Source organism: Cylas formicarius, unplaced genomic scaffold (assembly GCF_029955315.1).
Source record: "Cylas formicarius isolate icCylForm1 unplaced genomic scaffold, icCylForm1.1 PGA_scaffold_9__14_contigs__length_23061073, whole genome shotgun sequence".
NCBI classification, from domain to species: domain Eukaryota; kingdom Metazoa; phylum Arthropoda; class Insecta; order Coleoptera; family Brentidae; genus Cylas; species Cylas formicarius.
Window position 1 is genome coordinate 675521 of NW_026844365.1, and position 19561 is coordinate 695081.

General features: G+C 48.0%; 4 protein-coding genes across 6 annotated transcripts in view; 2 read left to right on the top strand and 2 right to left on the bottom strand.

The window, feature by feature from the left end:
* Window positions 1-62: 62 nt before the first annotated feature.
* On the bottom strand, window positions 63-6593 carry LOC132707887 (sprouty-related, EVH1 domain-containing protein 1). Of its 2 annotated transcripts, XM_060679892.1 has the most exons (8): window positions 6454-6593; window positions 3948-4146; window positions 3721-3889; window positions 3425-3436; window positions 2994-3067; window positions 2778-2934; window positions 1208-1455; window positions 63-1143 (listed from the first exon to the last, which is right to left on the bottom strand). In XM_060679892.1, exons 1-8 carry the CDS (start codon window positions 6471-6473, stop codon window positions 790-792), a joined length of 1233 nt encoding a protein of 410 aa, XP_060535875.1. In that variant the 5' UTR covers window positions 6474-6593; the 3' UTR covers window positions 63-789. The 2 variants fall into 2 exon arrangements, with proteins under 2 accessions (XP_060535875.1, XP_060535876.1); XM_060679893.1 differs by lacking the exon at window positions 3425-3436.
* A 314-nt stretch (window positions 6594-6907) lies between these two features.
* LOC132707889 (tubulin polyglutamylase complex subunit 2) lies at window positions 6908-7820 on the top strand. Its single transcript, XM_060679896.1, has one exon. The coding sequence runs from the start codon at window positions 6926-6928 to the stop codon at window positions 7745-7747; it is 822 nt and encodes a 273-aa protein (XP_060535879.1). The 5' UTR covers window positions 6908-6925; the 3' UTR covers window positions 7748-7820.
* LOC132707884 (UV radiation resistance-associated protein) lies at window positions 7764-12586 on the bottom strand. The gene is made up of 7 exons (XM_060679889.1): window positions 12453-12586; window positions 12323-12402; window positions 11385-12261; window positions 10651-11050; window positions 10299-10594; window positions 9993-10184; window positions 7764-8205 (listed from the first exon to the last, which is right to left on the bottom strand). Exons 2-7 carry the CDS (start codon window positions 12395-12397, stop codon window positions 7832-7834), a joined length of 2214 nt encoding a protein of 737 aa, XP_060535872.1. The 5' UTR covers window positions 12398-12402; window positions 12453-12586; the 3' UTR covers window positions 7764-7831.
* Window positions 12587-13325: 739 nt separating this feature from the next.
* LOC132707781 (CCN family member 4) overlaps window positions 13326-19561 on the top strand; it is a 34257-nt gene continuing 28021 nt past the window's right edge. For both annotated transcript variants that reach the window (XM_060679722.1, XM_060679721.1), the window contains exon 1: window positions 13326-13518. The gene's annotated coding sequence lies outside the window, so the exon portion shown is untranslated. The remainder of the gene's footprint in view (window positions 13519-19561) is intronic.

Genomic DNA, 19561 nt, shown 5'->3' on the forward strand with positions numbered 1-19561 from the left:
TCTCCGTCCGTCCGCGGCGTGACATCTCGTCCGCACTCCCGGAACGCGAAAAAAACGCCCGGTTATAATAAACATTTACTTTATTTACAAATCAAAATACAATTTAACATTCAACTGTTGGATTTATATTGACTAACCTACGGGTTCATTTGCGACGTGGGTTTTGGTTCGTTTAACGTGCGGATCGCGGCCTCCGTGCCGGTCCAGAGCCCTTGGACGGGCGCCGGGCGCCAGTTTACGCCGGAAAACGCGCCATATTTTCCCCGACGAGTAGAAACACACAAAAACACGGCTCGGACGAGGCTCCGTTTCTAACGTCGCTCTCGTACCGTTTATGTACAATCGCGGTGCGGTAGTGCCGTTTCTTTCGACGGCCTAAGCGAGGGGCGGGGGATGGCTGTATTGTCGATACGGTATGTATGTACACTTTCGCGTGTTCCCGAGCGCCGCTCCCCCCACCCGAGGAAAAAAAAATAATGGCAGTACGCGGACGATAGTCCACGTAGGCGCGGGTGGGGGAAGCGTAGGAGCGACTCGCCCGCGTTGAGCACCGTTCATCGAAGAATGGGGTCGGGGGGAGGGGATGAAAAAAAAATTATGCTTATCATTAAAATCACAGTCGTTTCAACCCTATCGAAAAAAAAAATCAAATCAATAAATATTACGCGAAAAGGGGCCGGCTACGGTACGTTTGACCTACCCCGCCGCCGAACACTCGCGGTAGTTCGTCCGTACCGGCGGCAAGGTGGTAGTGGTTCACTCGCGTCACCGGGCGGGTGGGGGGGGCGTTCATTTGTCCGCCGCCCCCACGGCGGCCTTGTGGCGGCCGCCGCACATGCCGCAACGGGTGCCGCACCAGTGGCACATCTTCAACGGTGGGTACAGCCATAGGCACGGCACGAGGAGGGCGAAGAACGCGAAACCGAGCCAGCGGCAGGCGTCGTCGTCGCCGCGGTCGGCTTCGCGGCGCCCTGCCGCCGCGCACGGGCACGCGGGTCCCGCGTAATCGCCCTCGGCGTCGGCCGCGCAGTGGTACATCGCGCACTGGAGGCACGACATGCACGTCACTGTGTCGATGGCGTTCGCCACCGGGTCGGGCCCGTACTCGCACGAACCTCGGGAGTTTCTCTCCTGCGAGAAGACCTGGGAGCGAGAAAACGTTTAACCGCTGCGGAACGGGGTGGTCGGGCAGGGGGGGGATTTTTACCTCGTTGCAGTGCCGGCACCTCTGCGGCGCCTTCTTGATCGCCTGCTTGACGGGGAGGGGCGGGTGGCGCGGAGGTGGCGTCATGAGACCCGCCGCCGCCGCAGGCGGCGCTTTCTTGAGATCGCACGGGGACTCGCACACTCGCCTCAGGTAGTGGGGCGGCGGGGGCGGTTGTTTGTGCTGCTGCTCGTCCGACGGGTACAGGTAGTCGTGGACGGCGGTTAGCTGCACGTACGGGTAGTTCTCGCCTGAAATCGCGAGGGTGGGGCTAAGTAAAAGGCGTGGCTACCAGATAGAGCCACGCCTTGGGGCTTGGCGACGATCTGCTAAACACCTCCCCTTTAGACATGGATAAAGAGTCGATTTTAGACTGGAGGCGTGGCCGCTCACTCATTGGGTTTATGGAGCACGTCACAGTGGCGGTGCGTCTATTCAAAATACGCCCCCTTATGCAAATGTTGACTACAAATTTTTGGTTCTTTCTTGCTAACATGTTTCGTCATTTAGATGATGTTTAGAGCGTGTAACAATCTACGTTTATATATCAAAAACGAAACCCTACCTAATCATGATTTTCGGTAGTACAAACAAAACTATCCCTTGATTCGGTAGATTTAACATTAAAGTTAATGACACTAAATCAAAATTTACTACAAGGAATGTGGCGGTCGTATTGGTATGTATGGTACTCAGTTTCGATTTAAGGAACATCTAAAATCTGTTTTCAAAAAAATCTACTGCTCACTAAAGATGCTTTATAATAACAGGCATATACTAGGCAATTTTAACTATTCTGATTTTGTCCCGGATCATAAGAGTAATAAAACCCGAATACAAAGAGCTCAAAACTCAATTCTCCGTTTCGTCTATGGGACAGACTGCAATAGGATGGGTGCAAGTTGGAAGAATTAAAGACGTTTGCACAGTTAAGGCTACAGTGGCACCTGAACATATGTTAACAAAAAACAATGGTTTTTATTTTCTGGTACACGATTAAAAGGTTTATCTGCCGTTTTGCGGGTTGTACTCAAACACGATTTGCAATATTGTTTTCGTGTTGCTTCCATTGTTATCACTAAGCACAAACACAAACTGGGGTAAATTAAATACAAACACACCTTTACACGAGCCAATGATTTAATTCTCGGCCTATAACCGGAGAATAACACTATAACAAACCGCCGTATCGATCGAAAAGCAGCGGTATGACGTCACGATTATTCCCGCGCATTTAAGGAAAGGAATAGCCGGCTCGCAACTTAAATATTGGGTTTTGAGTTTCGATATTTGGTATACGTTATTTCTATACATAAACAAATGTATTAAAGGAATAAAAAAAAATCTTCAAGTTCCCTATTCCCTATTGTTCTTGCCTTGTCTCGACAACTCGAATTTTTCCACCAATTTCTGTATCGCGGAACCGACAAGCGCGTATCGTTCCATTTTTATTAATGACGTGGATTCTAATTGTCAAATGTCGAAAAATTACAGCTTCAAATGTGACATCTACTGAAATAGCGTTCTATTCAAAATCACACCACGCCTATTTCGAGGTAGAATAACCGCTCACCCTTCTGCGCGTCGTAGACGGGGTGGTGGCGGGACGGGTCCGGGGGCTGCTTGTCGCGCGTGACGTACGCGATCCTGCGCTTGTGGTCGCTCCTGCCGCTACTGTTCGAGTCGGTGCTGCTGCGCGAGTCCTTCGGGTCCTGCGGCAGGTCGAGCGTCTGGAAACGGGACCGAAGGGGTGTTACGCGCCAGGGGGGGGGGATATTTATTTTTTTACCATAAAGACGTCGTCGTCGCCTACGTCGTGCGGACACTTGGGCAGCGGCGCCGTCGGGGACGTGTCGGTGAAACCTGCAGGCGACAACAGGAACGCCCGTTTTAAGATACCACTACACCGTGTTAAAAAAAAAGGGGGGGGGGGGGGGGTAAGTGCGCTGGAATTTAAGGGAGTTACGAGGACAGGATATGCACATGTAATTTTAATCGAAAACACGTGATTATTTTAGTAATTCAGAGAAATTTCCTTGAAAAAAAAAAAAAAAAAAAAAAAAAAACGAATCTCGCGTTGAAAGACAACAATGAAAGATTTTCCCAGGCTAATCCCGAGAACGCAGCGCTCGCGGCCCAATTACGCGCAATTGCCTTAATTACCGTCGATATTAATAGGCGACGCGTCACGCTAGCGGGGACTATGACGGAGCGACTTACCGTGCAGGAATCCTGTCGTTCGGGAAGCGATGGAACATAAAGCCAGAGATAGAGAGCGCGCGCGCGCGTGCGTGGAAAAATGTAAATATGACCCCCCGCCCCCCAGCCGACCGAACAGTTTCGAGGATACGGGGGGGATTACCCTGGGAACCACGCGATTAAAAAAAAAAATAGAAAAAAAAATCCGAAACCCCACCCATCCCCGAAACTGTTCGACACGCGCTTTTTTTTTTTCGTCCGTCTAGGTCGGATGGTGGTGAGGGTGGGGGTGTGGGATGACGGAACCCGGCGCTTACCGTCCAGCAGGTCCTCGATCGCCGTGCGCACGCCCTTGTCGAACGCCCTGGCGTCGGCCGCCGTGTGAAACGTCAACCCGAACTTCTTGTCGCCCGTGCGCCAATGGTGGAACGTCGGCATCACCTTGTTGTACTCGAAATCCTTCTTGATGGTGCAGCTGAGCACCACCTGCGCGCGCAGACGGCGTTAAAACGTAATGCCGCGGAGCTGCGCAAAAGATCCTTACCGAATTGTCGCTGATCCGCTTGCCGTAGATGAGGTAGTCGTGCTTGGGCTTGTCGGGGGGACCGGGCGCGGAGCCCTGCGGCCGCGGCCGCTTGCGCACCGACACGTTGCTGAGACCGCCGCCGCCCAGCGGTACCCAGCCGCCGGACGAGTCGTCGCGCGACATCACCTGAGCGCGCACGCGCACCAGATAGTTGCCACTGCAAACGAAGTTTTTTTTTAATTTTGAAATTGCCGGGGTCAACGAACGCCATTTTTTTTTATTCAGGCAGCGGCCGCGACTGCCAGGTTCGAATGCGAATGCTAATTGTCACCCTGTCGATTTTGAACTATCCGATTTGACTTCCGAGATTTTGAAATTTCGGTCTTGGTTAGATTAGTTGACAGGATCTAAATTTAAAAAAAAAAAAAAACAATAAAAAACTAACCAAAACGGAAATCTTTTGCACCGAAAGTGAAATAACGGTTTTCACCAAAATTTCGAAAGAAAAGGAAAGAAGTCGCTGCAAACAAGTTTTTTTTTTAAATTTTTACCCGCCAATGGCCGAAATTGCCGGAGTCATTCGGCCATAGAGCGTCATTTGTTGGTTTTTTAACTACTCGATTTTGATTTTGACATTTCTGGCTTGGTTAGATTAGTTGACTACCTGGATCTAAATTTCAAAAATAATAAAAAACTGTACAAAACGGAAATCTTTTGCACCGAAAGTCAAATATCGCTTTTCACCAAAATTTCTACAAAAAAAAAAGTGCATCTGAACTATTTTTTTTGGCACCCGCTTCAAAGTCAATGTTTAATTTGGCATTTAGAGCACTTACTACGCGTTCCCAGTTTGGATTTTCATGGCGGAAACAGGGAGCACAAAACGCGTCACAACGAAAGAGGACTTTGAAGCGATATACGTGGGACGCCTCCGACGACTGCCAGATACCCCCGGCGTCGGCCGAGATCTCCGCGTCCCCGTTGACGTCACCGACGTTCCCCCCCCCCCCCGTCCCACCCTCCGGGAATTCGGGTAACCGGGTGACAGGTTCGATGCCCCTTGCACGCGTCCCGAATGACCCGCTTTCGGGGGCCGCCTAGGCCTGCCCCATTCACGCGGAAAACCGGCAACGTCGGGCCGGGTCATCGTCGGGCCACGCCCGTCGCCAATCGCGTTACGCGCCCTTTTTTGACGTTTCAAATTTGACTTTTTTCCAAAGCATACCCTTTAAAACACGGACCAGATAATGACGACGGGACACGGACCACCGAAAAGAGGGTCCATTAAAAAAGGGGGGAGGCAGGCGGTGAATGAACAAACCCGATAACGCCGCGCCCCCATTCATGCCGCGCTCTTTCGCCCCTCCTCGTATACGTCCCCGTCCGCCCCCGTCTAAAAATAAATCTCGTCCCTGCCGCCGTCGCCCGGCTAGCGTCCCATTTTCGCGGGTCGCCCGGTACAAGTCCGCGACCCACTTCGCGGCGTGAGAGGGGGGTTGATACCCGCTCTGTAACAGTCATTCATGTACAGTATGTAGGTTAAACCTTCCCCTGGCGGCGTTGCCGCCGCCGCCTCGCGAAATAATCAATCGTTTCGCGCGTTTTTTTTTTACGCCGAAATCCCTCGCAGACCGCTTTTTCCATCGTTGCGATTGATTAACCCCGGCGACAACTGTCCACGTAAAAATAAGTGCAGCGCCGATTTTTCGCAAAAATCGCCGGTTTCGATTGTTTTACATTATACACGGCGACGTCACGCGGCGGCGGTGGGAGTTTGTTTTGACCTACTTCGGTGCATGAATGGTCTAGCTGGAGGCCAACAACCCCCACCGGTGAAGAATGTGGGTCAAGCCCCCGGTCCTGCGCGGTCTAAATATAGACCCCGCCGGGGGTGGGTGGGGTGGGCGGTGTGCGAGGGGTTTAAAAAAAAATTGAGGGGCGGCGAAATAACGACGAAGCATTTATCATATCCGTAACGGGGCGAGCGTCTGCCAAGATGTCGCCCCAAGGCCGCGCGCAAGAAGAAGAGCCACGGCCGCCTCGATTAATCGTATGACATCGAAAAATTTCCCTTTCACGTTACATGGAGTAAGTACCACGGGCCGTACCCGCGGTACCCGCGACGGGGACGCTCTCCGCGTGTCCAATTTCCGCCGCGGCACCTGTTACGCGTGCGGAACCGCAACCCGCCCCCGTCACCACGTCCCGACCACCGCCATAACGCCGCCGCGCACAACAAACGACCCGACGCGAAACGGCAGGGGCGAAGTGACGGAAAAAACGAGCCCCCCTCGTTTTTAAGCGAGGCGTGGGCGACGGCATCGGCGGCCAATGTCGAGGCGTCGGAATGAATCGAACCAAGGAAACGACATTCATGAATGGAGTCCATTGATTAAAATCGACCGTGCCGCGATGAATCGACTTTGGCGTGCCGCAGGCGGGCGGCCGTTTCCCGTGTCGGACACGGGAAATGATGGCCGCGAGCGGCGGCCAACCCCCGGGTGTTAAAAAAATCGCTACTCACTCTTCAGACGATTCGGTCATGGTTCGTCGCACTGTAGATTCTACTGGCAAAGGTCTGTTTCACGACGGGCGACCACATTTTCACGGCACAACATCAAACCCAACTTGACGCGACGCGAAACGACATACCATCCGACCGAGTTCTCTCTGCATCGGTTTCGACTCGTTTGACAATCGGAGATCGCGACGGTGTCGCGCACGCGCGCCCGACGCCACGGACCACCGTTCGAATGTTCCCGCCGGCAGGGTTATTGATCTACGCGCCGGGTCTCGACCGCAAACCCTGTTTCGTCGATAATAAATAATTAAACGATGCGTCAAATTTCGAGTCGGCGGTGCACAGTACCCGTACTGCCGTAATCGTCTAGGGGTGTTGCTTACGAGAATATTAACGCCCGCGTGACATAATTTCGCGCAGACCACAGGGGAAGCGGTCACGGATAACGGGCAGGTGGTCAGTGCTTGTCAGGAAGATGGGATTCGTCGTGGACAAGGTGTCCGAGGACTCGTTCTACGAAAACCTGCTGCTCGGGGTGCCGAAAGTGTTGGAGAGGTGCCCGTGCGTTTCTAACGCGACGCTCGCGAGGTACCCGGGCGTAAGACAGGCCGAGCTGCGCGCGTGGGAGCACAACAACGGGGTGATCTTGCCGGAAGACCTGCGCGCGTTCTATTCTTCCACCAACGGGTTCCTGTACACTTACGACTTTTCGTACGACTACCAGGGGGGCGAGGGGCGGCCCCGCACGGGCAAGATCGCGATCAACCCCGTCAACGAACTCGTCAGGGTGTACGGGTACGAGACCAAGGGCGCGGCTCAAATTGAAGGTTGTAGTTTAACGTTGTCACGCGAGAGTAAAGTGTTTGAGTTGGTCGCGGTCGACGGCGACGCCCGAGTGGTGCTCGTGTACCCCACGACGTACGCGCAGCCGTCCGTGTGGTTGTACCACGGCGCCATGTCTTTCGCGTACCTCGCGGAAGACTTCACGACCTATTTTCGCATGTGCATCGCGCACCTGGGCGTCCCATGTTGGGAGTACGCGTTCTCAAACGACGGCCTACCCGAATGGAGCCGTGAAATTTTCACCCTGATGGCGCCCGGAGTGCTGCTCGAAGACCGAAACCTGGTCGAAGCGCACCGCTACGACGTCGATCACGTCAACGTGATCGATCACAACATCTTCTCCGTGGCTCACCCAAATCCCGAACGCGTCGCCAACGTGCGCCCTGCCGACCGACCCAAAGACAAGGGTAAAAACGCGTCTAAGAGGGCGGCCACGGCGAGAACCAAGAAATAAAACCACCCCGTCGTTTGAACTTACTTTATTTGCGCTAGCATTATTATAAATTTGAAATAAATAAACGCGTCCACCACGGTATATTTAATTGGTCGGTTTCGATTTGACCAAATTGAATGGCGTCACCAACAACAGTTTGTCGGTGCGCTCGGTCAACGGGCCCCACGGCGGCGACTCGAGGCACTGCCCTAACGGCTCGTAGATGGCCGGGTCGGAGCCGAGCCCCAAAAGGCTCTTCGAAAGACCGTCATCGCTCTCCTCGTCCGTGTAGGAGCCCATAGAACGACTAAGCCGCCGCCTCTGGTTGGTTTGCCGGCCGGAATGTATATCGATCGATTTGGTCGCGAAATTGAACGACGGGTCCAAAGTGTCGGTGCCTTGCTCCACGTTCATCGGATCCGTCGTCTCTTCTCTCTCCTCGGTGCCTTCCTTTATTTTAATAGCCACGTTGCCTTCGTCTAAAAACCCATACCGAGGTAATGCGGTGACGTCACAAAAAGGAAACGCGTGCCTGAAGTACGCTCAGGCCGCGCAATGAAAAGAAGAAGAGAATTTCAGGGTTGGTAAACCTCGTTCACGGACGGCCACCGCCATTACGAATTTTAAAAACGCGGAAGTAAAAGTTTTCAACTTTATTTTTGACGATATTCGGGTGGAAATTCATAATCGCCGAGGGCGTTTGACGAGTGTGCAGGACTAATTGCCGCGACGTTGAAGTGAGTACCGTGCTTTACTTGGGCAGGAGCCGAAAGGTCAGCATTTTTAGTCAAAGTTCCTTACTTATTAAATATTGTGGTCGTGCAGGTACCGCCACACCTCAATTTCACCTTTATTCGATACAAATTCAAAGCTTGTCGTGTAGTGTACATGTTGAGTATCGAAGAGAGATTTTTAACTGTAAAAAGCCTATGAATTGGAGTCCCCCAAAGCTTAGTTTTGATTAAGCTATTAGCGTTCGTGAACACTGGTGTATGCTTATTGAGAAACATTCAAGAATTAAAAGTGAACATTTAGCAAATAATTGGTTTGAAAACTGAACTTCGATAAAACTCAACATTCAACGATTTCGAGTAATAAAACTATTAAGAATGGTAGTTTATCTAAACTACTGAGGTGATTAATAAAGTACTTTGTCTTCTTTTGTCATTTTTAAATCGCATAAACAAACAAGAGCTATTGCTAGAATTGGCTACGACGATCATTTTCAGCGGAGACGATAAAATTAAGCATAAAAGCACTAAAATCTTCGCTAATCATAATTATCGTAGCAACTTTTTCACTAATTTACTAAAAACTTTTCTTAAATTGAGAATGTCTATTGACAATAGCTAAGGCACCAAATTTCTTTACTTACTTACTATGAAATTAAGAGTCTGTTCCGGTCACTTCAGTATTATTGATATCAAACTCAATTTCAGTTAAAAATAAAAAGAATGTTTTGTTCTGTGTCTGTACGCGCTTTTTGATGACATATCTTTAAAAAAAAAAGTTAAAGGGTACCTAGTAGTTAAGTGTTTCTACTCCAGATTGATTTATTTTTTTTTTCATAATTGTTTGTATTTTCATTGGTTGTTTTTTGTTCTTTGACATTTTGCTACAATCAGTTTTTTTTTATACCTAAAACCAATTGATATACGAATATTACAAGAAGATAGTAACACCCTCAAATGAAATACTGATAAGTGTTTTTTTATTGGCTTTTTTAAGGGCAGTAAAAAAAGTGCAATTGGATTGCAATGATGAAAAATTTAATTATAAAAATCGGGTTAGAGATCTGGGTGTAATTTTTAACGAAAATGTTGATTTTAAAGATCACTTATCGCACAATACAAAAACATCACACAAACTGGTGTACTGCTCCCTTGCATATGCAGCACTAACTCGGTCGCCTGTTCTTGATCAATCAAAAAGTTCTTGAGGTATTGTAATTTTAAGGTCGGAATACCAGCTGCAACCTTTACCAGAGTATCAATATCGGGAAGGTAATTTGTAAACTGTCGAATAATATTGCCCAGTGCCCTGAACCACTAAACAGAATCAGCCTAAACATATCACCACCTTTTCATGTAAATTTTCATGATGGCTAACAATACGATTTTTAAACGAGCACAGTGATATAGATCCCATATAGATGAATTGCATTCTTTTTGTTTTATTTTAGCATATATCTGAATATATATTTTTTTCTATTCTAGTATAATTATCAATTTTTCCTATCTTTACACCATGCAACATCATATCTTACCGCGTACGCCTGCGTTCGGGGCGAAGTCCCTCGAGCTGACGAACCGCTCAAACAGGTCCCTGCTGATTTGCCGGTTCAAATACGCCTCGGGTATGGCGAGTATCTCGCCAAGACCTCTGCCGCCCTGTTTCGGTCGTTTGTGGGGCGCCTTGAGCGCCGCGTTTTGCGATTTTATCTCGCGCCTCACACTTTCTGCAACAACAACAACAAAAAATTGGGTAACGCGCGCCCCTACGCTACTTTTCTCTCGCGAACAGAGCACCGAACTTGAACAATAAGCGCTGTGTGTTTTATGTGTCGATTTACCTAGAATAGGATCGTTAACACTAGAGCTCATCGAAGTACCGATAGAGGTCAAACTAACCCATTTGTCGAGGGACGATCGGTCAGCCGCGGCCACGTTTTCCAGACTGCTGAGCACCGGGGTGTCGGACCTCGAGTACCTGCCCGACTGCAAAAACTGCAGCAAGTTCGGTAAGGTGGCGCGCAGGTCGGGGGTGTGGAGATACGTCAACCAACGGAACTGGGCCAGATTTTTGTTCAGCAAGTACACCGCGTAGCCGAAATGCACCTTTTCTTTGCCCTTGGTGAACAACGGGAACCTGAAACGACCATAGTAATAGAAGCAGGTGAGAAGGGGCCCCGTTGCTAAACCCACTGCCGCTCGTTGTCGGGAAACAGGGGTGACGTTTGGTCCGTGATGATAGACATGGACCCCATATGGACCATCGGGTACCGCAGCGGCACCTGCAGGAATATTGAGCACATCACCAGGGTGTGGGTGACGAAACCGAGGGCGACTGACAGCCCCGTATCCGAGCATTCCGCCAAGACGTCCGAGTTGGGCAGGTGGACGCCGTGAATCGTATACTTCCCGTCGGCGTTTTGACGTATCGGGTAGATGGCGAGCAGCATGCGCAGCAACTGCGCCTGCCTGTGGTGCAGCTGCGAACTGATGTGCTCGTACACTTCCCTGTGGTGCAGCAGGCTCTTTTTGTACTCTTTCAGTTTCTCCCCGTCCCTGCTCAGCGTGTGGTAGCGGGCCATCAGGTCGGAACCTGAAGAACGACGTTTCGAGTAGTTCAAACGTACCGGGTATTTATTTATTTTAAGAAGCAAGAATACACAGATTCCTTGGGATAAACCGCTCAGTGAGCAACACGAATTAGTCAATGAAACGTCATTCAAATTTTGTTCCTAATAAATTTTAAGTATACTACCATCATCTTAGTTTTTTTTTCTTAAGTTAAAATTTGTCGCATCGAGTAGGTCAAATGTCTCGACTTATTTTCCGGTCTTATTAAGCCCCATCGCGATTATTAAGTTCTACGGTAAAATTCGCAAGCACGTCTCAAAATTAAAGTTGTACCGTTTCGTTTATTCCGCTCTTACTTCGTTCTTCGTTCTCCTCGGTCATCTTCTCCTCCATCGCTCTCAGTTTGCGCAAGTAGGCGCACTTTCTGTCGCGCTCCTGGGTCAGCATGCGTATCTTGAACTTGGCCACCTCGATTTCCTTGCTGACGCGCGTCATCTCGTCGCGCTGACTCTGGGTCGGCTTCTCGCGCAGCATCTTGTTCAGCGTGTTCATCGTCAGCAGTTGAGACGCGAACCTGACGCCCGTCAACTCGCCTGCCTGATCCGCCGCCGACTTCTGACTGCAGTTTTTAATTTTTTCCTTCACCTCCCGCACATCCGCCGCCCGTTCGCGTATCTTCGCCTGCAGTTCGATCAGCTTGCGCAGCTTCTCGGAGCCGTAGCTAGGCAACGTCTCGGCCGCGCGATTCTTGGTCGCCACCCGCCTGTACAACAGTTTACCCCGCCCGTTGTCGATCAAGTTCAGGTTTTTGGTCAGTCGGGGTGGCGTCGGCTTCGACGTCGGATCGTTCCGCAAGTAAAGGTGGCTGGTAAAGTAACCGCCGCGCATAAAAAATATCACAGTGTCGTCGCGGAAGTAGGCGGGTTGCAGGTCCGCGATTTTGTTGCCCAAATACGCGAGACCCGAAAAATTGACGCCCCACGCGAGCACCACGGCATCGTCGCCCGTCTTGGACGCCCGCCACACCCTCACCACGACGTCGGCCGCCGACGAGTTGTTCGCCTCGTCGGATACCACCTCGGGCCATTTGGGGTGGCGGCCCGAGGCCTTGGCGCTCGCGTAGAACGGCGAGCTCATCGACGTGCGGTGCAGCGTGAAGTAAAAGCCGCCGCTACCTTTGACGTCGCCTCGCAAATTGAACGCCAAAATTTGGTATACGTGTCTCAGCCGCAGCTGAAATCAAAACAAAGGGGCGTTTTCCCTTCGGTTGTCGCTTCGTAATGCGCGGGCGTACTTGCTGCGTGATCAGCGGCACCCATTGCCTGCACCGTTGTCTGCCCAGCGAGAACTCGCATACCGAAAAATTCATGACATCTAGAACAAAGAGAAATTCGGCGTGCGCGGACGTGGTCGTAGTCGCTTACCTCTCGGATCTTGGTATGTCCGGGATTATCGTCGCTGGAAACGAGAAAAATCGTCTTCGAATCGCAGCGATTGTTGACACATTTATACGGACGTTTGCACGGAACGCAGAACGGCCAGGCGCGTCATGGATCACGTCTTCTTCTCGTCAGTTACGCGTAATGTTGGGCACGTTTACTAAGGATACTCGACCATTGCTGATATTAATCGAGATTTTGTGTTCTTTGAACTTTCCGACGCTGAAAGAGCATCAATTGTCCTACGAAGTTATATGGACTTGCAATTAGAAGCTGAATATGTTCATATTCACAATAGAGGTGCACTGGAGACCATGATTGCTTTCTATCCCGCACATGGTAATGAGTTCTGTTGTTGACAAGTTCATTTGATGAAACCATAGCTTTGTTGGGAGTTTCTCATAGAAACTGCCGTAAATTTTGTCATTTATGGGAGTCACAGAATAGAAGACGTGCCTGCATTTTCCCCTTTATCGATTGTAGGTGACGTTACCAGAGAAACGGCAACTAATTGCGAACAAAGGGACCGCCAGCACAGCCCAGTTTTATTATTGATGTGATTAAATATTTCGACCGATGCTCTTAATTTAGGACCTACAGATTGGCTAGGTTTAATTATTTTCTACGACAGTAAAACTGACGACAAATGCGTACAATTTATCTCTAGTGTTAGTCGCTGTAAACTTGATTGAAAAGCACCGGCGTATTCTATTATCCACTATTAATGTAATACCCGCCTCCGGGCACGGCGGCGGTATTGTTAGTTGTTTCCAAGAAAAACGACAACGCATCCGCCGACCCCCGCGGGGAGGGGTGCGACATGCGCCGCGACGCGCCGATTCGTACGGCGACGGCGACCGTCGCGTTCAGTCCGAAAGTGCCGCACGTAGCCGCCGCAGTGACGCCGCGACGCCCGACGACGCTCGAGGTATCACGCGGCGCCGAGCGGAAAAACAAATCCAAAGAAAATTGCCCAACGCGGCGATGACGAAACTCTAATGACAGTTACGGCCAATTTGCCAGATCGACCTTGAAGTCTGGGGCCACTGGGGTAAGTCCAAAAATTCACGTTATTTTACCTTTCATAAAAATAACAATCTGATTTAACACTTTATTCGTCTCTAAGCGCATCGGACAGGATAAAATCCCGCGTTTTCGGCTAATAAACCACCGGGCAACGTCGTAGCAACGTCGAATTTACGTCAGTCGCGGCGTTTCATGATTTTTTTATATCGGACACATTCCAAAGAGTCAAACCGCCAAAACCACGAGAAACACACTTGTTCCATGTATTTTAGACGCGTTTTTGGTTATTTATTGTTGGCGCAAGTGATTTTTACTCGTTCCGTATAGCGCACAACCGTTTTTATACCGCCAGCTTCCCTAAATGTACAAAAAACGGCAAACTGCAAAATAAACTACAATAGGACGTCGTGGCGTCGTCGAAAACGCGTCCAATTAACGTCAGCCGCGAAATTAAGCGGTTTATGTAACGTCGCGTCTTTCCCGAGCTGTCAATGAGCCAAAATCGACCTGTTTAGCCTTCGATATATGCAAATTGAGACTTGTTCGATTTTTTAGGAATGATTTTCTTGGTCGCAAGTCGCTGTAAGTGCGTTAACGTCCGAATCGCGTCGGATTCGCGTCGTTCCCGGTTTCTTGACTCCTAAAAACGTCATAACGTTCGATTTTCGCCGTCTTTCATATCGATTTGCCCGCTTCTTCGAGGTTAATCGCTTCCGCATTAAAAATTTGTCTTGCCACGAACGGGACGTCAATGCGACCGGCGAGGACGCTTAATTTACCACGAAACCGGCACCTTTCTCGGACGGAGGGGGTGGAGGGGGCGGTTGTTAACGACGGCCGCCCCCCAAGCTCGATCGGGGCGCGCCTCGGGGGTGGGATGCCGCGTAAAAGCAATTTAGCCGACGACGTCGCACTCAATCTAATATTCAAACTTAACGGGGAAGTTTGGGCGACGAAATTCCGACGCTTTGGGAGCGGCGAGGGGTGGACGACGGTTCGTTTGATTTGGACGGCCCGACGCGACTTGTTGAACATGTGTGATATAAATTGAAGCAATATCAAATAAATTAGAATCGTAGAAATAACATAGCTGAGTGTCATCAGCAAATGAATGCAAAAATCAGAAATATAAGAATAAAATGTTTTCACTTATGTCGCTTACATAAATTAGAAAAAGCAACGGACCAAGAACTGATCCCTGCGGAACACCACTAAGCACCTTATTTGACAAACTGCCATTTACTCGTACTTGATAGTAACGACCTTTCAGAAATGAAGCAATAAGACGTAGCAGATTTGCTCTAATCATGTGGTGTTCGAGCTTTTGCGGAACTTTGCCAAAAGCCTTTTCGAAATCCAAATAAATTACATCAACTTGTTGATTTTTATCGTAGCTTTTCGTCCAGTCATCTAAGCATTTGGTTGATCTCCGAAGTAAGAAGCCATGTTGATACCTTGATATAGTATTATTATTTAAAAAGAAAGGCCTTAATTCAACTACAATAATTTTCTCCACGCATTTACATGGATGACATGTTAAGCTAATTATCCTGAAAACGCACGAGGCGCGTAGCCCGACGGCACGAAAGCAACCCCCCCATCTTCTAGAACGCGATATCACCGCTTTACGACACTCGGGGGTCGTCGGGGACGCCGAACCTAGTCCCCGACCAAAATTAAACCGAACCGCGACGTCGTTTTAACGGTCGTTGCGGTCTTATCGGCGTCGACGACGCAGGAAAAGCGATTTCCCGACGCCCGCGGCCTAGCGGAAAAAACAACGGCTCCTCCGGCTCCGACCTACTACGCGTGTCAAAATAAATTATTATTGGAGTTGCAACGAAAGGGGGGTGGGCGCCCCGACCCCAAATCCCCCCCAGGCGATTAATCTCCGACGAACTCCGGTAACTTCCCGATCAAATTCGTTTAACGCGCGTTACACCGGCTTGTTGTTCGGGTTAGGTGGTGGGGGAGGGGTAAACACCGATAATAATTTACGGAGAAAATTGAGAGGACATCGCCCGCCTCCCTTTCATGCAAATCAGCGTCAACTTATAATTGGATTTCGGCGGGGGGGCGCTGGTATACCGAATGCCAGTAGATAAGTAAAGAGAGAACAAGGCAAAAAGGGTCACTCGCCAGGCACCTGGTAGCACCTGGCCTCGTTCCGTCAGGATCGCGGCTGAATATAGAACGGGAGAGGATGATTCATGAGCGCCGGGCCGCGGCCCCAACGCGATTAATTAGACGCCGGGCGTCGAATTTGTTTGAAACCGTCGGCCGCCGCCCGCGGCTCAATTAAAACGGAAAATCGATATTATGTCGCGACGAATATACCTGCCACTCTCGTGACGCTTGACAATCGTCAATGATGTGTAACTTTCCGGCATTTAGCCATATAGTAGTTCTTACCTTGGGAAAGATTAGTCATTGATTCACATGGTACTGAAAAAATCAATTTATAAATAATTTACGTCTAATTTCCGAACACAAAAGGTAAAATTTATTGTTTATCAATATTTTAATTAATACGTGATTAGAAGCATATGATTTTTCTCTATTAGTTTTTGAACCCAAGCTTGTTGGATGTAATCTATACTAACCAAGCTAATATGACTACTTCTTCTCGAGTTTTGCATCATAATTCAGAATCTTGTCGGCATCCCTTGGCATCTCATTATTCACGAAAATTATATTGATCAGAAAGTAGATATTGTTCAATTTTTTCATAACTTCATTGTTTGATAAATATGCTCCTTTCGTCGTTTCTTAGATCACCACAACGTATGCTTGTTGGTTAACACATAATATTCGTGAGATGATGAAAATTAGAGATAGTCTATTGTCGAAATATAAAAAATCCAAATCTATCGCTGACTACACGGTGCGTAAAGAAAAATCGGAATTTCGATTCACAGAATTCTAAAAATTATCATTTAGGTATGTAGGTATTGAGTTGTTAATAAAGAGATGTAATAACTATATCGAAGTTTAGGGGGAATATTTGAAAAAAATAAATAAAAAATTGTTACTCTACTTTGTTTTTTTCTTATTAAGGCCGGGAAATTTTGGCGCTGCCCTCGTATGAGGAAGGGACTTCTTAATAGATCATCTCAGGCCATAGTCTTTCATTCGTCCAAAATTAGAATTTGGTTAGACAATATGGGATCCCTACTAGATTTGTAAAGCTGAATTTAACACCTTTGAAAGAAAGACGATTACGTGGTGCTCTAATTCAGATCTTTCAAAATGACACGAGGTCACTTCAAAAAATTAACCAAAGAAAAGACTGCCAAACTGCAGAGAAAAAACTTCAACAGAGTAGTGCATACCTGGAACTCCCTGTCGGAAGACTGCGGACACTGCGTATTAATTCTTTCAAAAACATATTGGACAGAGAATTACACCATCTAATGAGAGTAGCTTACTCATTATAATCAACAACTCTTTTTTCTTCCTTTTTTTCTTTTGTAAAAATCTTTTTGTTTTTTGTGATATCACTATATACATTTTTTAAAAATATAATTTGTAATAAACAAAAAGTAAAATTTGAAATTTTAAAAACTTTTAGGGGTCATCTTGGCCCACCGTGAGCGGCCCCCTCTCCGCTCCAATCCCTAAATGAAAAAAGCTTTTTTGTCCGCGTTCGCGCGGCGTCGCGCCATCTTTTATCGTTCGACTTTCAATTATCGGCCTTTTTCTAATTGAACGCTCGCTACGAGGTCGTAAACTGGTCGGATCGACGTCGTCCGCGGCGATAACGGGAACAGGTGGCGGATTCGGGACTCTCGGGGGGAGTTCGCCCGTTTTGTGTATTTTTCTCACGAAGCACTTCATTCTCGTATTTCCTCTCTCACTCTCTCTACACCGGCTCCCGTAAATATACACTAAACTGGTATTCGCCCCCCCCCACCACTTAATGCGTTAACGGGCAAATATTTTCCGTCGGGCTTTGATCGCGGCGGCGAGGGGAGGGGGCGGGGACACTCCTTTTTTCGCGTTTTTCTTTTTACGCCCGCTACGGAGAACGTTGGAAAACGCTAACCTAGTTAAACGGCCCTCCGGCCATGTAATTGGGGTCGAGAGCGCTAGCGATTTAAAAATTCCTGCGGAGCGAGTCCATTCGTCGATTTCTTTTAGCGTCTCCTCTTACGCCCGCGTTCAATTTGGTGTAATTATCCAAAAACGTCAATCTCGACGAACGAAACCACGATGCGACGCCGCGGCGACGTCAAATCACGGTCAGATCTGCGTTAACTATCGCTACGACAAAGATTTTTCGCTTTACTGAAATAATTTTCACCATTGTTTGTGCAGAAGGCCCAAATTGGCGCGTAAGTTTATCAAAAATCGAAGCAGTGGCGTTTTTTCGCGATTAAACGTCGAACCGACGTCGCGGCGACGTCGGATCCCGGTCGAATACGCGTCAATCGCCGCGTTTCTCTAGTCTGCGATTATTATTTAGTATAAAATTCGGGAATTATTGAATTTAATGACGACTTGTAATTTTTTTTATGTAATTTGCGCTATCGATTCGAGTCTGCAATGCAACGTCGGTTTTTCGGCGACCGAACGTCATGTCGACGTCAGATCGAGGTCGGACCTTCGTCGACTATCGCTACGACGACTTTTCACTTTACTGAAAAAATTTTCACCATTGTTTGTATAGAACCCTCAAACCCTCAATCAAAAATCGAAGCAGCTTCGTTTTTCCGCGATTAAACGTCGAACCGACGTCTCGGCGACGTCGGATCCAGGTCGAATACTCGTCAATCGCCACTATTGCGTTATAAAACGCGTGTATTAAATTAATTGGTTTTCTGCTTGCAATATCGGGCCCGTTTCACTAGTCTGCGGTTATTATTAAATATAAAATTCGGGAATTATTGAATTTAATGACGACTTGTAACTTTTTTGATGTAATTTTCGCTATTAATTCGGATCGTCGGATTTGCGTCGATCCCAATATTCGATGCGATTTTGAAGCAGACGAAATCGTGCGAAACGCCGCAAAAACGGGGTTAATTTCGATTGCGGGCAAGTAGCTCGCAATGGGGCGGCGAAGTAGCCGGATTTCGAGTCGTTTTCTTTCGACTCTCGTTACGCCGTCACATATATAGATATACACGTCGCATCGATTTTATGTTAATGCCGCAGGGTATAAATAACTCGCGTGCGGGCGGTCTTTATGGATTTTTGGCCCCGCGCGATACCGCCTAGTAAAATCCTCGCTATCGGCGGCTTCGGTTTTTTGTCGCGTATAAACCGCCTAACCAAAACTAACCTCTGCTTCACGCGGTTCCCGTTCGGCGACGACAAGCGGAATAAAACTGCTCTTAATTACTCCCTGGCGCAGTTTCATTAAATCCGTAACGTCGGATTCTCTCAAAAGGAGACCTTTTTTCAACGAGCGCCCGATTATTAAAACTCCGACAATATGGCGGGGGTAGGGGGGCGGTTCTGCCTGCCTATGCCCCCCCGGTGTCCGTCCTTTCGCGTCCCTCTTTCGTCCCGACAGATTTATGCTTAAACGAAGCTGGTTTGAGCTGCTCCGCCTCCTTTCTCGCACAGAAAAAGGTCGTATTTAAAAAAACGAACCCAAACAATAGCAGATTATGCAACAAGTTTTTAAAAACTGAACTTTTATCACATGTTTGTCGACATGTTGCGTACCATACTGCTTTTTCTACGAAAGTACAAATGCAATTCTTGCAGAACCTTGGTTGAAATAAAAAAAAAGAAAAAAATACTTGCAAAACAAAAGAAAAACATTAATAATTAATAAAGCAATTTCTTTTTGTGATACTGTATCGAATATGCATATATGTAAATATAATTAGTTGTATTTGTAAAAATAACAGTTAAATAAAGAAATCATTAAAATAGTTCATAAAATAGTTTGGTATTTCTTGATAGTCGTGAATTGTACTCGTATTTAATGTTATGATTTCTGTTTGTAGCGAATTTAAAAGCAATTTTGTTTTGTTTTTGTTTGGAACAGTTTATTTTAGCCTGTTTTAACAAGTCGGTTAATTTATTTCGGTATAATTTAAATTCAGCCATTAATG